The 17,560-nt window shown below is 47.1% G+C and overlaps 1 protein-coding gene and 1 long non-coding RNA gene across 3 annotated transcripts in view; one reads left to right on the plus strand and one right to left on the minus strand.

Annotated features, from left to right (window-relative positions):
• ST6GAL1 (ST6 beta-galactoside alpha-2,6-sialyltransferase 1) overlaps positions 1–3,261 on the plus strand; it is a 119,503-nt gene extending 116,242 nt beyond the window's left edge. For both annotated transcript variants that reach the window (XM_045088720.1, XM_045088721.1), the window contains one exon: positions 351–3,261. In XM_045088720.1, the coding sequence (XP_044944655.1) occupies positions 351–592 (242 nt within the window). In that variant the 3' untranslated portion in view covers positions 593–3,261. The remainder of the gene's footprint in view (positions 1–350) is intronic.
• Positions 3,262–4,694: 1,433 nt separating this feature from the next.
• Positions 4,695–17,560, minus strand: part of LOC101673637 — a 39,491-nt gene continuing 26,625 nt past the window's right edge. The window contains exon 5 of the long non-coding RNA XR_006609182.1: positions 4,695–4,775. This is a non-coding gene — a long non-coding RNA (uncharacterized LOC101673637). The remainder of the gene's footprint in view (positions 4,776–17,560) is intronic.

Below are 17,560 nucleotides of genomic sequence, written 5' to 3' on the forward strand. Positions count from 1 at the left end.
CCCAGTCATCTAGTCCTCTCTCTTCATCTAGCTTATTCACACTGATTAGCTCAGTGACTGATGGATGGAACACGTCCGTCCCCTGGTGTTTAGGGAGAAGCTGCCATGCACCAGCCCCTGACCTGCCGGGGGTTCAGAGGGGCATAGGGCTCAGCAGCCCTGCATCCCGAGGAACAGCCTGCTGGACCGGCTTACTGGCCGAGCTCAGACTGGGAATCACAGTAATACATAGAAACTCCAAATAGACCTCTCCCCAGATTTGGGTTCCTGAATTGCTGGACTCATGGGGCAGAGCTCCAGGGTGTGGAGTTGTATTGTTGGGTCGAACTTACCTCTGCTCTCCTCTTCAGGAATCATCATCATGATGACATTGTGTGACCAGGTGGATATTTACGAGTTCCTCCCATCCAAGCGCAAGACCGATGTGTGCTACTACTACCAGAAGTTCTTTGACAGTGCCTGCACGATGGGCGCCTACCACCCACTCCTCTTTGAGAAGAATCTGGTGAAACACCTCAACCAGGGCACAGACGAGGACATTTACCTGCTGGGAAAAGCTACACTGCCTGGCTTCCGGAAAATTCGCTGCTGAGCCTGGACTCCTGAGTCAGGTCCCCTCACCCTTCTCCACCACATCCGGGCAGGTCACGTTCCCGAACAATCACAGGCTGCATGATGGGCCTTCTGTCACCAAGAGCCACAGGCTGCAGGAGTTCCAACAGCAGGCAGCTAGGTCCAGCCTGCCCGGAAGCTGCAGAGGTGTGTGAGCCCAAAGCCTCCTGCCGCACACCTAGCATTCTCTCCACGCTGCCTTTCCCTCCAGGGCTGCCAAAGCTGAGCTGTTTTCCCCCCCTGAATGACGTTATCTTCACAAACCAGCGCTCTCTGTTGCTCAACATCTGCTCCTAGACACTGATTTCACGTGTTAAAGAAATTCTCCCAAATTATGATTGTGTGTGGGTACAGGGTAGCTCTGGGGAGCCAGGAAGTGGTCTGAGGCATAGGAAACATGCTCAATTCCTCCAGAACAAAGCTGCTCTTGAGGTCCGTGCCCTTGGAAGATGAGGCATTCCTATCACTCTAGCTGGCTTGGTGGGTCCTTAGCCTGGGTGCTCATGCACAAAGGGTCGTGATAAACCCACATCCTCTCCGTATGGAGAAGAGAGGCACGGAAGGACACGGTCTCCATCCTCCGTTTGCTCACAGTTCAGTGGGAAGGAAACGGAGGGTTCAGTGTGCTCAGTGCACGGGGAAGGGGTGGGGGTGGTGGCAGCGATGCCGATTTGCCCAGTTATGAGCTTACATGCTCAAGGGGGCACGTATTCGCTGGGTCTGTGGGTCATAGGGGCCTTCACTGAGCTTGGCTGTGGAGATTTCAGGGGACTGGAGGAACATGTCAGCAGATGTTTTGAGTCATTTGAGTTGTGTTTTCCTTTTTGCCTTTGTTGCCCATATTTATTCTCTAAGGTCTGCCTGACCTTTGAGGCTCAAGTTATTTTCTGAGGAAGCTGCTTCCCCTCTCGCAGGGCAGCCCCATCGGAGACACCTGGCAAGCCAGATGCCAAAAACCCAATTTGTCCGTACTCGGCCTGGCCTGACCCTTCACTGAAGTTGGGGTCACACACCGTGTCCATTGCTTCCCTGTTAATGCTCGCCCCACCCCCCACCCCTGGCTGCCATCTTGTTTTCCCCTTTAAAGTAGACTTTTTTCCTCTCTCAAATTACTTTTAAGCATTTTGTACTTTAAAAGTATCCTGATCTGATGATTTCTTTCGCCTTCATGGGCCTTTCACAGAATGTCTCTCAGGGAGTGGGGATGTGGTTCCCTAGAATTTAAACTTGCTCTCAGAAATGAGCACCTTAGAGACCGTAACGGATTCTCACAAGGTTTATCAGACAGCCATGCCCTCCACCCCTCCAGCAAGGGGGCGATATCACAGTCTCCAGACAGAGGCCCTCCCACTGTGGGGTGCAAACATGCTTCCTGGGTAGTTTTACTGCAACCTCCTTCTCCAGTGGAGAACCACACTGGACTGGTCTGGCCCCTGGGGAGGAGAACGTAAAGGACTTGCTCAGGGTCTCAAAATAATGCTGTAAAACCAGGGTTCAGCGCCTCTTAAGCTTGAGCCCTGGACCAGTCGTCTGGGAGCTGGAGTGCTCACGTACTGCCAGACCCTTGGCTTCTAGGGGCAGTAGCAGGAGCCCTTGAGGGAGAAGCTCTGGGTTTTCCAACTGATCCTCCCCTATGTACTAACCATGCCGCCATGAGCAAATTTTCCTGAGACTCTGTTTCCACATTTGTAAAATAGGGGTGGTGAGCGTACCTCACAAGGCTGTTGTGTTACATGAAACATCTGTCCCAGTACTGTACTTGGCACATAGCAGGTGCTCAGTACCTGGTGGCTTCCTCCCTCCCTCCTTCCCTCCATTCCTCCCTTTACTGCTCCAAACTCACACTTGGGCCTGACCTTGCTTTGAGGTAGGTCAGGGAGGGGGTCCTGTCATCAGGGAATTAACTATCCTACTGGGAGACAACAACGACCCTGCCTGGCACCCAGGAAACCATGCACACAATGGAGGGTGTAGGTATAGAAGTGTCCCTCCTCCCCCTTCTCCTCCTCACCCCACCTTCCCCCTCCTTGCAGCTCTGGCCTTTCTGCTTAGGAATGGGCCGAGCACTTGGGCTGCCTCCTGCTGTGTGGACGCGTCTTTTCCAGCTTTCTGAGCCCATGAATTCCCAGCTTGCTTTAGGTCCTGATTTGATGCATACATTGCAATCTTTAAATCATACACAGTGTGAGGAAGGAGTGTTCCACCAGCGAGAGAGAGGCACTGGTGTGAGACTACACTGGGTAGATGCTAGCTTTTCATTCTTATTATTAATATAAGGGATCAGATTAATGTCAGTGTGATTTGGGGTCTATAGAACTTTTAATTCTGTGTTCTCTTTATATGGAAACTAGTAAAATGCAAATCAGAGGTTATTATTGTTGGTCTGGTGAGAGGTTTCATATTTGTGACAGATAATTTAAAAATGGTGACTGAGTGCCGCGGGAAAGTCCCCATCCTGAGGGGATTGTGTCTTTGTCAGTAGCCATCTCTTCATCCTATATCATGAGGTCCCCCAATCCTTCAATCACATAAGCTATTCACCTTGGTTTGGAGACCTTGATCTCAGAAGTGTCTGAAACATGCCTAATCAAATTCTGAATTACCCAAAGATGATGTAAAATTTTAAAATAAATGTGTTTTTAAAAAGCTTCTCCCTCTCTCCTTACTTGCTAAGGGAATGACTGCTACTTCTCAACTTTTATCTCCAAGGAGGCACAACAGGAATCCCAAAGCCACGGATTTTCCCCTACTAGCTTCTCTTCCATACTTCAGGAAGAAGAATGGTCACTTATGTGGCAGATAGCATCTCTGAGATAGCCACCGATCGAGGGTTCTTACTTTTGGTCTTGCTTAAATTCATATGACTAAGTTGTTTGTCCAATACCTCAGGGAAGGAGTGCTGTAGGGCAGAAAGCAGAATGGATGGAAGGTCTTTACCTTAGTTTCCAAAAGCCTAAAACTCTTAAGGGAATGATGTCCTAAGGGAACAGCCAAAGTGTGTTGATAAAAAATCCCAAAAAGCAGGAACAGGAGAGACGGGAGAATTCCTCTTCTCTGTCAACTGCGTACCTCCCATTATGGCTTAAACATGTCCCCCGAAACCACACTATGCTACACTGTAGTCTATTTCAGTGTGCGCTACCATTGTGTCTACAAAACTATGTACATACCTTAGTCAAAAAATATTTTATTGCTAAAAATGCTACCCATCATTTCCAATTTGGAGTCAATCCTTCCAAACTCAGTGAGTCATAAGTGAAGGGTCTTGCCTGGATGTTTCTGGCTGCTGACTGATCAGGGTGGTGGTTGCTGAAGGCTGGGGTGGCTTCAGCGATTTCTTAATATAAGACAACAGATGTGGGGCATCTGGGTGGCTCAGTTGGTTAAGTGTCTGACTCTTGATTTCGGCTCCCGTCTCAGGGTCCTGGGATCGAGCCCCGCATTGGGCTCTGCACTCATGCGCAGCACAGAGTCTGCTTCAGATTTCCCTGCCCCCACTTGCACACTCTCTCAAAAAAGCAAGAAGGGAAAAAAAGACCATGATGAAGTTTGTCACATTGATTGACTTCCTTTCACCAACAACTTCTCTGTAGCATGCAGCCTTGTTTGATACATTTTGCCCACAGTAGAACTTCTTTCCAATTTGGAGTCAATCCTTCCAAACTCTGCCACTGTTTTATCAACTAAGTTGACATAATATTCTAAAGGCTTTGTTGCCGTTTCAACAATTTTCACTGCATCTTCACTAGGAGTAGATTCCATCTCAAGCAACCATTTTCCTTGCTCCTCCACGAAAAGCAACTCCTCATCCATTCAGGTTAGGAAACTGCAGCAATTCAAATTCAATTCACGAAACTGCAGCAATTCAAATATAACCATGAAAATCTTTGAAATATGGCAAGAATTACTAAAATGTGACACAGAGACAGGAAACGAGCAAATGCTGTTGGAAAAGATCCAAGTAGACTTGACACGGGGTTGCCACAAACCTTCAATTCTTAAAAAAATGCATATCCACAAAGTGCAGTAACGCAAAGCACAACCGGCAGGAATGCCCGTATTTCCTTCTGACAGTGCTTGAGTGCGGTCAGCCCCCTGGAACTCAGCTGCAAGGCCCTGCCAACAAAGACTGGGTTTTCTTCTGGATCCCAGTGGAAAGGGCACTTGGAATAGAAGTGACAGAAAAATGGATTCCAGTCAGTATGGGAACTGAGATTTGCACTGGCCACATTTACAGTGGCCCTAACTCTCTGTGAGGTCCTCTCAGCTGGTGAGTTAGGTGGGCTGCGCCCCTCTCTCTGCGGCTGGGGGGAAACTTCTGCAGCCTCCTCGTGCTGCCATTCCCCTGCTTCTGACTCTAGGTATTCTGCTCCTTTTTCGTTTATGTTGGGCACGAAGGAGAAAGAATGGGGTCCTGGCTCCTCCTTACCTCACTAGCCACTTGTGAGAGCCAGGCCATAGAGGGAAAGGCCATCAAGTGAGAGATTCATCTGTCACCCCCACATCTCCCTCACCAGTAGCTCTTCTCACTGACCAAAGCCCAACTCTTAGGCCCTTTCTTCTTATAGAAGACTTGGCACCCCGATGGCATGCTGAGCCCACACCCACACCCACACCCACACCAGTATCAGTCTTATAGGCAGGAGTGGGTGGGGAGAGGAGTGCACTTAGTATCCCAACTGCCACCCCATCTATTCCTAGCTCCCAGTCTCTAGTGTGGCCTTGGTTTCCTCTTCCCTTGTGACCTCCAGAGCAGCCTTCCAGGATGTGTGGTGATGTGACAGGGGCTGTGTTATTGCCCCAGGGTCACCTTGCACTGTTCCAGCCCTGAACATTCATCTCTGTGGGCTGGGATCATGACATCAGTTGCAGGAAAGAGGAAAAGGCCTTACCAGTGCCCACAGAATCCCACCATCAGATGCACTTGGGCCACTAGCCAGTCCTTTTCAGGATTGACCAGACAACAAGTTTCTAATGGGAGGGGAGCTTCTCTTCCGTCCATTGAGTCCACAGGGAGCATCTCCAGTGAGTGCTACTGGGATACAGTGACAAAGAGCCACAGAGCCTGGGGGAACAGGCCTGCCCCGCCTGTGTTATCCCCAGTGAGGCCATTTTCTGGAGCACTAAACCTAGGTGGTACGCTTATGTTGTTTATAACAGCGTAGGAGAAAGATACCACGCAAACGGCAAAGAAGAAGAGATGGGATTGTACAAGAAAAGGAACAATCATGAAGTTATAGAAAAAAAGATTGATTTTGACAGAGATTTGGGTAGTCTTACTGGGTGATAGTCTTGAGGGACGGGCAGGACTGCCCTTTTTTCTTTAAAGTTTTTTTCTGATTCTAATAGTAGTACATATTCACTGTCCAAAGCATACAAGGGAAAAAGTCATCTGCATCCTATCACCCCAAAATAATCCCTGCTAGCAGTTCCCCATTCTATTTTAAAATACCATAAAAACATATACATACACACACAAAATATTACACAGACACATAAGATCATGTCCTGCTTTTTCTAAACTTAAAAATCCATCATAAAAGTGTCTCCAGAACAGTGAAGGTCTCTTTGTAATTATGCTTTGTAATAGGTACATGATAGTCTATCAAAAAAATGTGTTGTAATTTATACAATTTTCCTTAGACTTGGACATGTGGTTTCTTCACATTGTTTCCCCCCAAGTAACTGCACATGCAAGCATACATCATCTCTGACTACATTCTGAGGTGGGTGGTAGGTGGGATAGGTAGTCTTCTCTCAGGAAATTGTCACTGGAAGACTCTCAGAATCATCTTAGAGGAACTTCTGGAGCAGTCTAAGAAAGTCAGAAAAGATAGCCCAGGGAATAACCAAAGGCAGCACTGTAAGATTGCTAAAAATGTCATGACTTTCTCTGGTTTATTGTTGTTATTCCTTTCTGTTTCTCCAAAGAAATTAGTAAAAACCTAAAAAATGAAGAGTGTGTTATTAGTTATATTGCTATCTAACAAATGGCTCGAAGGTTAGCAGCTTAAAATGACAGGAAATCTTTCTGCGCACACTGCCTGTGTGAGGGCTGCAGCCATCTGAGTGCTTAACTGGGGGCTGACTGGTTTCCCTCCGAGGCGGTTCTCTTACAGGGCTCTGATGTCAGGGGCGGTGCCACTGGCTGGGCTCTGCGATCACTTTGGCCGTTTCCCTGAGAGGACGCTTCTGCTGGCTTTACTCTGTGTTCAGGAAGACTCTGGACAGGGCCTCAGACTGTGCTTTGTGATCAGTCAGGGCTGGAAACTAGGCCCTGTCATCTGGCAGTCTGCTGGCTGCGCTCCACTGATCCGGTAAAGGGATGAACGTGTGGGGCGGCGGGAGCAAGAAGGATCTGGAAGCGGTGAATATATTTTGCATGTGGCAGGGGGAGGATCAATAAGGCAGACGGTCATAGCCAGGCTTCAAAATGACCCCCAACTGCCCTTGCCTCCTGGTATTCGCGTCCTTATGAAATCCCTTCCCACACGGAATAGTGCCGATCTGTGTTACCAATAGGGTACTGAGGAAATGACAGCGTATTACTTCTGTGGTAGGTCACAAAGACATGGTAGCTCCCACCTTGCCCTCCTTTGGATCACTTGCTCTAGGACAAGCCAGCCACCATGTCAGGAGGACAGTCCAGCGGTTGGAAAAGTCCTGTGAATGGAGGCCTCTTGTCAACAGCCAACAAGGACTTAGCAACCAAGTGAAAGCAAGGTTGCTGGGCGGATTCCGTGGTTGGGAGGGGCATCCAGCTACATCCTGCAGCTGGGTGGGGATAGATAATGTGCTCTGCGATCAGGCAGAGTTGCTCTCCGGGTTTTATTTCATGAGGCTAGGCTGCCCGCTATCACTCTGTGATCAAGTCAAGTCACCATCTGGGCTTCCTGCTTGTGGAAGGCTGCAGGGCTGTGTTCAGCAATCAGGCAGGGCCAGAAGCGGGTGTCCGCTGCTGGGCGAGGCTGTAGGCTGGGCGGGGCTGTAGGCTGGGCGGGGCTGTAGGCTGGGCTGCTCGCCTTGGCAGGACCACAGGCGGGGCTCTGAGCTTGCTCAGGGTCACTGTTCAGGCTCCCTGGATATGCAGGGTCAGGGGCTATGCTTAACAGCTGGACAGGGTGGCTGCCTTGGCTCCCTGCCCAATCAGGGTTGGAGGATGAGCTCCATAGTCGTCCTAGTTCCTAGGCAAGGCTTCCTGGATAGATGGAACTGGAGGCTGTGCTCAGCGCTTGAGTGGGACTGCACATCTGTTTCCCCACACCAGCAGAACAGAATAGGTTCTACAGTCAGCGTGGCCTTGACTAGGGACTCAAATCAGGCAGAACTGCCAACTGAGCTCCCCGGCCAAACAGGGCCACCAACTTAGTCTGAAGATATATGGGCAGAGCCACTGGCTGGGATCTCGGCTTGAGTGCAGCTGCAAGCACAAATGAGACCCATCAAGACCAGAGCACTGGCTGTGGTAGGCTCTGTCCCCTTCTTCCTCTCTCTCTGATACCTGGTAGTTGAGCCCTGCAGATTCCCCCAGTGATGCCCTAGAGGTGAAATCCAAGTGGGCCCTCTGGGAAACATCCCATAATGCTGGGGGAGCTGGATGTCCATCTTGAGCTCCGGTTTCCCACAGGAGAAGTCAGAAGCCCAGGGGGACCCATTCAGTGTAGCATGGTGCCAGTTGGGGGAGGGGCAATGAGTTTACAGTGAAGAGTAAGGCTTTTTTTTTTTCTTACCTTTTTTTTTTTTAATTGTTTTTTAAAGATTTATTTGAGAGAGAGAAAGAGAAAGAGCATGAGCTGGAAGGAGAGGGAGAGAGAATCTGAGGAAGATTATGCTGGCCACAGAGCCTGACACAGTGCTTGATCTGATGACTGTGGGATCATGACCTGAGCTGAAGTCAATTGAGCAACCCAGGTGCCCCAGAATGTCAGCCTTTTAGTAGGGAGATTTTAATTTAATTTAAACTCATTCTAATGTACTATAATTATTATTTTTAACTGTCACCTTCTTCCATTCTGTTTTTATACTTCCAACTATTTCTTTTCTTTTCCCCTATTATTTGGTTTTCTCTTTTTATCTTTTTGAGCTTTGTATAATATACATTGGATACTGTGTAGTATATGTCCCATGTTTCATTCTACTCAAAGTTTTACAAAAGCACTTTAACCCATATTTTACTCCTTGTCAGAATCAAATAGAATGATCTTATATTTCTATATAAACAAATTAAGTTTGACAAACTTTTATTCTCTACTCCCTATCTTTAATCTTTGTTAATATAAGAATTTTAGCCCAGGAATTGCACTACTAGGTATTTACCCCAAAGATACAACTGTAGTGTTCTAAAGGGGTACCTACTCCCCAATGTTTATATGTTTATAGCAGCAATGTCCACAATAGCCAAACTATAGAAAGAGCCGAGACGTCCACTGACAGATGAACAGATATATGCATGTATATATATGCATGTATATATACACACACACACATATAATGGAATATTGCTCAGCCATCAGAAAATGAAGTCCTTCCATTTGCAGTGATCTGGATGGAACTAGAAGGTATTATGCTAAGTGAAATAAGTCAATCAGAGGAAGACAATTATCATATGATTTCACTCACATAAAGAATTTAAGAAACAAAACAGAATATCATGGGGAAGGAAGAGAAGAATAAAATAAGATGAAATCAGAGAGGGAGATAAACCATAAAAGACTTAACTATAGGAAACAAACTGGGGGTTGCTAGAGGGTAGGGGGTAAAGGGATGGGGCATTAAGGAGGACATGTGATGTAGAGAGCACTGGGTTTTATATAAGACTGATGAATCATTGACCTCTACCTCAGAAACAAATAATACATTATATGATAATTAATCAAATTTAAATAAAAATTTAAAAATTAGGATTTTAGATTCAGAATATTATTGTTCAGAGAACAATTTTTGATGACATCATTCAGTCTAAGAACCAGAGTTACAATGTATTTTGAGGAACATTTCTATTTTAAATTGATTAATTACTCAGCAACAATTATTTTATACTGTAATATCTCCAATCTTGATGCTCTTAGTTTGCTCCCTTTATTCTGTTGCAGTACATCTTCAAAAACTTGTTTCAAGGATACAAAAGTTCTTATATACCTAAAAATGTCTTTCTGTTTTCATGAAAAACAAATTGCTTTGGTATAAAATTTTACTAATAAAGATTATTTACTAATAAATAATAAAGTTTCTTTCAAAAACCACACAGTGGAATCATATTCCTATCTAGTTGTAAGGTTCAAAAGTTAGTATAGAAGGCAAAAAGCACACATAATTAAAATTTCTCCTAAAAATTACTTAAAGTACCCTTATCCCAGATCTGGACCTGGAAAACTCAAATGCCCAAGATTACATTCTATGTCCTTGTCTTTTGACTCAAGTTCCCCTTTCCCTAAAGCAGCGAAGACCCAACATCTGCCAGCCAAACATAATTTTGAAAGTGGACTCTTGCTAGGCAAACCATGAATTGTTTTATAGTCATACAGATTGCTCCCAAAGGTCCAGGCCTAGGGGAGCAGTCAGTCTGTCCTTCTAGGCTTATCAGGCCTGGCTCTGGTTCAAGGGGTCACAACAGGAGGGAAAAGGGACATGGACTGTTCTATTGCTCTGTTATGGAGTTAGGACGAGAGGACTGTGGTGTCAGTATGAGAAAGATTCAGATTCCCTGCAATACCTACAGGAAATGGAAAACTCAGTGTGGTATGTGGCAGGGAGTAGGGTGGTAAGCAGAGGCAGCAAGAGTGGCTAGTGCCTGGCACCGGTGTTGACAGAAAAGCATGAAGAGGAAAGTGCTGGCTGCCATGAAGACAAGTGCACTTCAGACCAAGGCCTCGCTGTTCTGTTCGGGTTGAGATTTGAGGGAGCTGGAACTTCAGTGAAAAGGTCAGGGTCAGGGCTTGAAGCAAGGTTTGGAGAAACAAGAATGGCCTCTGACAGAGAGGTCTTCGTGGAGGGTGTGCAGGTGCATACCTGGTCAGCCGTGAAGGGGGCTGGGGCAGCAGGATGGTGGAGGCTGAGCAGGAGTGTGGTTGCTTGGAGAAACTGCATTTTTCAAGGCTTTAGCTACAGAAGTGACTCACTCTTTCCAGATAGGAGATCCAGTCTGTCCTGTGCTGAGAAGGGGTGTGTGTGTTTGTGTGTGTGTGTGTGTGTCAGCCTCTGCTCTGGGGCAGCCTACAGGTGGGCCTGCGCAGCTGAACCAATAGGGCCCGAATGGCAGCCTCAGGCCCTGGCATCCCCCAAGACTCTCCCTGTGCTATGTCAGATGTCTGTTTTTCCCTCTTTCCAAAGAAAGACTGAAGGATCCTGAAAACGGGTGGGGAAAAGTGACATAAATTTCTTTATTGGGACACTCTGAAACCCACTTGCCAAAGGTCTATCATCTATCGGAGACGTGACTGGTTGAATGGGAAGGCTCAGTCTCGGGTGCAGACATGAAAATGGCTGGAAGTCTTCAATTCTGCAGCTCATGTTGAGACAAAGCTGTGAGCCCCTACGAACCTCTGTGGGAGGAGATCAAGAGGGTAGTGTCTGCTAGGTCTTTACATGAATCCCTATTTTCCAAATAGGAAACCTCCTGTTCCTGGAAAATACTGCACACGGAGTGTGTGTGGCCCTGGGAACTGAGTAATAAAGTAGGATTCAACTGAGAGTTGTAGATGAAAGTAAAAACACAGAGAAACCCTGAGTAGCCACTTTTATAATAAAATAATCCAACCGTAGTTGATTCGAATGCTCCAGGCAGTGCTTACTTACCAAGAGAAGGGAGTTAGTGGTTTGGCCTGGGGTGACCATGCTGATCTCACTGTCTGCTCTACTTGGCCAGCAGTTACTAATCTCAGCTTTTTTCCCTTCAGTTTCACTCATGTGAGTTATTTCCTATCAGACCATGGTAAATTCCATCAGAAGCCACAGAGCAGTATTCCATGCTTAACAGCTGGAAGGACACCAGCGCTGTCAGGCCACTTGAGAGTAGAAACACTTTCTAAGTTTATTCTTGCATTGACGTTTCCAGGCTTGCCCAGCTCAGTAATTTTCACTTAGGACAGACCCTCTAGTTCAGACCTAAAGTCCTTTCAAACTCTTTAAATCTAGTGCCCACTAATCCTGTCAGCTATCTCTTTGCACCCTCTTCTTTCAGAACTTCTAAAAAATATTTGTTTCAATTTTTCCCCATCCATCCGCCTGTCTGTCCATCTATCCATCCATCCATCCATCCATCCATCCACCCATTCATCCAACTGATAAATCCTGATCTATATACATAATGCCCAGTCCTGGTGTCATGTGATGAAGTAACAGTTATAATGAAAATGATGACAAGGAGAGTGACATCACCAAAATGATGACCCCAGCTCCTGTCCCCACATAAAGATCAACAGACAGCTAGCTATGAAAAAGAAAAAAAAGGAAAAGAAAAACAAACAAACAAACAAAAAAAAACAGCTCTGGGGTCCACTGAAGAAAAGTTAGCAACACAGTGGAACAGAGACAATCCGAGCGTAACTGCAGGAGAAGGAGGGCAGCTTCGTTCTGCCTGCCTTGTCCCACCTCACCGGCTGCTGTGCTCAGTGCCAAGCGGGAACTCCCCAGGTAGAAAGCGGCCGTCTAGTCAGGAAAGGAAAAGCACGCTGAACAACCAGCTTCTCTAGACTTTCATGGCACCACAGATGAGACCCGCTTCAGTTTCACCCCACTGGACAAAGCAAAACTGAGCTGTACAGCAATGGCTAGGGACAAAAAGGAAAGCGGGGGCTACGGACAGCAGCCACATGGCAGGAGCAAGGGTGGCTTGCAGTGACCTGCTCCACAGATAGCCCCAGCTTCTTTCACTGCAGACGAAAGAGCCAATGGCCCGTACCACTGCCAGACCCCGGCACATTTCACCCACTTTGGCCATACGGGTGTTTGTGTTCACAGATGCCAGCTGCCTGAGTCCCTCCTGCTCCGTCACCACCCCCTCCCTGCCCCTGCCAGAGCCCAGGAACCACAATGGCAGCCAGCCTAGGCCTCTGTACCTGCCCATGGCAGAGCACCAGCCTAGATCTTCACAGCTGACCCCCCCACCTGCCCCCCCACTGCTAGGTGTGCAGTCAGGGCAGATGCTCTAGCTGTTCCCTTGCATGCCATTTACCAGCCAGCCAGCACCAGCCTTTACCGCGACGCCCATGCCCAGGGAGACTGTGCTGCCATGGGGGAGCATGCTGGTGGCCAGGAACCCCGTGGCTGCTTGCGGGCCCAGATCAGGCCCCGTGTTCTGTCACTGGCCTGCACAACTCTACTAACCTGTAGCTAGCCTTCATCTGCGTATCTGCATAACCTGGCCTGACCCCTGTTACCAGCCTCCACCGAAGTGCACACATACACACATGTACGGGAGACTGTACAACAGAAACATGTCAGCATCCAGGGCTTCGGGAGCCGCCAATGAGCCAGTGGCTGTCCCCGGCCCTAGATCTGTATGTCGGCAGCTGGCGCCTGCTGTTACACAGGCACCTTAAGCTGAGTGTGTGCACGCCACCAGCCCTGGCCCCCAACTGCTGGACCCGGAGTGGGGAACTGCTGAAGATCACAACAGCTGCTGCAGCCATCATGAACACCCACCCCACCCCACGCCCCACCAAGTCCTCACCAAGGACACATAGCTGTCAATGCCAGGGACTCTGGTGGCCTGAGCTGAAGGGACATTTTGCCTTTTCCTGGACCTGGTATTGCCACACGCTTCCACAGCCGGAGCCTTGCACCACTAGACCAGGGCTCACAGCAGACTCCAGCACGCCCCCATCTGCAAGTGGAAGTCTTCCCTGACCAAAGGCCGTCCCTAAAGTCTGTGCTTATTCTATTGCACAGGCACCTACATGGGGCTGCAGGAATCATTAAGAATAAAGAAAGCACAACTCCACTAAAGACATACAGTAAGCCACCAGTAACTGGTCCCAAAGCATGGAGCTTCGAGAATTGTCTGGCCAAGAATTCAAAGTAATTGTCCTAAAAATGCTCAGAGAGCTGAAAGAGAACACAGATAAACAATTTAATGATATGAAAAACAACAACAACAAAAAAAAAACCCAAAGTAAGTTCGGCAAAGAAAAAACATGAAAACAAACAAACACGGATTTGCCAGCGTGGTTCCTCAGAGGAACTGCAAAACAAAAACCTACAGTGGAATCACAGAAGATAAAAGGCAGAAAATCAGAGTGTACCACTATGGAAAAATCATTAATTCACAAATTAACACAGCAAGAAGTGAGGAAAGGGAGAAGGGAACTATAAAACAGCTAGAAAGAATACAATGCCATTAGTAAGTCCTTATCCATCAATAATCACTCTAAAGGCAAATGGATTGAATTCTTCAATCACAATCAAGTGGTGGATGGGTGCAAAGGCAAGAACCAACATTATGCTGCCTAGAAGATATCCAATGGGGGAAAGGGTAGTTTCCTACAAATGGAGCAGAGAAAACTGGATAACCATAGATAGAGGAATGAAATTGGACTCCTGCCCCACCACTCACAAAAGTTAACTTGAAATGGACCACAGATTCAAATTAAACATAAGAACTGAAACCACAAAACTCATAGGAAAAAAATCCACATGAATAGGACTCTTTAACATTGGTCTTGGCAATGATTTTTTGGATATGGCACTAAAAGCACAAGTAACAAATTAAAAATAAACAAGTAGAACTACACTGACCCAAAAAGCTTCTGTGTAGCAAAGAAACAACCAACAAAGTGAAAAGGAAACCTACAGAATGGAGAAAATATTTGCAAATCCGGTGTCTGATAAGGAGTTAAAAATCCAAAATATATCAAGAACCCATACAACTCAATAGCAGATGAGTAATCCATGAAAACAGGGTCAGAGGGAGAAAGAACTAAATAGATTTTTTTCCAAAGAAGACATACAAATGGCCAAAAAGCCCATAAAGAAGTGCTCAGCATCACTAATCATCAGGGAAATGCAAATCTAAGTCACAAAAGATATCACCTCACAGAAAGTTAGAAAAGCTGTCTTCAAAAAGACAAGAACTAACAAGGGTTGGCAAGGATGTGGAGGAAAAGGAACCCTTGGTCAAAGTTTCTGGGGGAAAGCTTATGAGAGCCATGTTAATGAGAAAACCCACATCCCTCACTGCTGCTGTTGGTCCTGAAACTGTAGGTAATACCTGTCATTTTTCTGCACGATTACCTGTTCTTGATTCACCTCTTGCCCTTGGCTACCATTTCTTGTAGTCTGGGTGGCTAGGCTGGTGAGGCGGCCCAGACCTTCAACCTGGGGGTTCTGAGCTCTTGGACCTAGAATGGGAGCTCTGTAGCTCCCCATTCACACTTCATCCTGGCCATGGGAGTACCAAGGAATATCTCAGTGAGCCACCTGAACACCAAACATGTTCTTCCGCAGCTTCATTATGAAGCATAATTCTGCCTCCTCGGAGTCAATTCCCCTGAGAGTATGGCAACTCATTGCTGTATCTTTTGGTTTACTGGCAATAACCAGATGGTAGCCATAGCTTTAAGTTCAATGGGATTCTTAATATATCCCCTGGTGGAAGTACACCTTCCCTGGAAATCAGGACCTTTAGGCCCACGGAGCCGAAGTTTGCTGGAACAAGAAGTACACATTCTTCAAGTGGGAGTGTTGGTCCTGGGGGTCATTTCCTACTTCTACCAGCTGACTGCCAGACTCCTATGTTTTCCCCATTGATTATGCAGACTCCAGTCGTCACAGGGTATCCCCTGCCACTTTAGGTGTGCCTTTAAGAGGCCGACTCACACTCTAGAAGGCCGGCAGCCTCTGGATCATGCGGTATGTGGTAGAACCAAAGGGTCCTACAGTTTTGTACCCATGGACGCACATTCAAAGCACTGTTATGCAGTACATCATGCTGGTAAATCAGGTACTCTGTGGGCCCTTGGCTAGTGAACTGAGGCCTGTGTGCAGGAAAGGCAAGTCTGTTCTGGAATATATATCAAACCCAATCAGGAAAAATGCTTCCGTTTTCAGAGTGGACAGGGTCCAACGTAATCAACTTTTCACTAAGTGACTCATTGTTCTTGAGGGATAACACTGTATTTGGACTTGGTGTTGTTTCTGTTTATGATAGGTCAGACATTCAGCAATGCCAGCGGTTAGGTCAACCTGGGTGAAAGGCAGCCAGAGGCCCCAAAACAGTGTGTCTTCATCTCTGCCTTCATGGCTGCTTTGTTCATGGGCCTATTGTACAAACATGGATATGGCCAAGAAGGAGGCGAACTGACATCCATTGGAAGAGTCTCCATCCAGCTTGTCATATGCCTCTTCTGCAGGGATGCTTACTGGTGGGCCAAACACGTGGTACAAAGATGCTCGCAGTTTGAGCCCACTCTCATAGGTTCATCTGTATGCTTCCCCTCCAGGCTACTTTATTCCTGATTTCCCTATCTTTCTCCTTCTAGGTCCCTAACCAATCAGCCGAGCCATTCATTGCTATCCATGAATCATGTACATATCCTCACTGCAGGCCACTTCTCCCTCCATGCAAGGTAGATGACCAGATGCAATGTCCGAACTGTCCAGTTGGCGAATTTCCCCTCACCACTGTCTTTCTGGGCCACCATGAGTGAGGATACATATGGTCCACGGCTGACTCGGGGCTTATACCAACATACTCAATCCATCCGTGAGTCAGACCTGGTTATTTTTCTGTTTTGTTGGTTGATCAACCAACATGAACTCCCCCATGAGACTGTAGCTGTTAGCAGAGAAGATATTGGTGCATTGGGGATAAGTAATGATTGAAAACTGAGCTGGCTTTCCTCACAGATTATTTGTGTTCTCTTTACCAGCTCCAGCAACATCCAGAACACTCCACTCCAGTTACACAATGACTTGTTGCTGGGCCTGCCCAATATTACGACTTGGTAATTCTGACAGCTCTCAGCTCAAGATGGGCAGCTCTGGTCCAAGAGTTACTTGATTTCCCAAGATCAGACCCTCTGTGTCTATCAGGACTCAGTACCATGCTAGGAGCTGGTTTTGGTTTTGTCTTTGTTTTAATGGTATAAAATTCTATGCCGCCTTTTCTGATATATCAAGGATGCCAGCTAGCAAATTTTGTGGTAATTATGATTTACCTTTTATCTCGCAAATGCTAACGATAGTGAATAAGCCAATACATTCCCTCCCAACTGTGTATCGTCTGAGTTAACCCCAGCTGAAAGTTTTTTTATTTTTTTTAGAGAGAGAGAGTGAGAGCGAGCACAGGCAGACAGAGTGGAAGGCAGAGTCAGAGGGAGAAGCAGGCTCCTTGCGGAGCAAGGAGCCCGATGTGGGACTCGATCCCAGGACGCTGGGATCATGACCTGAGCCGAAGGCAGCTGCCTAACCAACTGAGCCACCCAGGCGTCCCGACCCCAGCTGAAAGTTTTAGTAACTGCAATGCTGCAGGGTGTCAGGGCCTATCACCACAATGGAGTCGTTGCCTTCCAGCCAATGTCTGATCAGCTCCAGAATCTTATCCCTAGAGCCTGCTTCCTAGGACCATTTCTGGTACGAACTGTCTTAAATTGGATTCTCCCAGAATCAGATCCTGAGTCAAGGATTCTGATGCTAGTGATTTATTAAGGCAGCAACTAGGAAGGAAGTGGCAGAAGCAGGAGAGGAGCGGAGAAGAGGTTAAGCAAGGCTGCATTTTCTGGTGAATTGCCAGTTTCAACCGGACTTGTAGATACTCCTGGGAGTAACTGACTCCTCAGTTTGTTTCACCTGTTTGTTTCCTAACAAAGGAGCAAAGTGTGTGGGAGGGGGGAGGGGAAGGGGTTCTAAGTAGATGGAAGACACCCAGGCACCTCCAGGTCTTAGTAAGGATGGGCAGCCCCACTGCCTAGGAGAGAAAGCCTGTGAAGGTCACAGGTGCTGGCCGTTAATG

Source organism: Mustela putorius, unplaced genomic scaffold (assembly GCF_011764305.1).
Source record: "Mustela putorius furo isolate JIRA1106 unplaced genomic scaffold, ASM1176430v1.1 tig00003834_pilon_pilon_pilon, whole genome shotgun sequence".
NCBI lineage: Eukaryota > Metazoa > Chordata > Mammalia > Carnivora > Mustelidae > Mustela > Mustela putorius.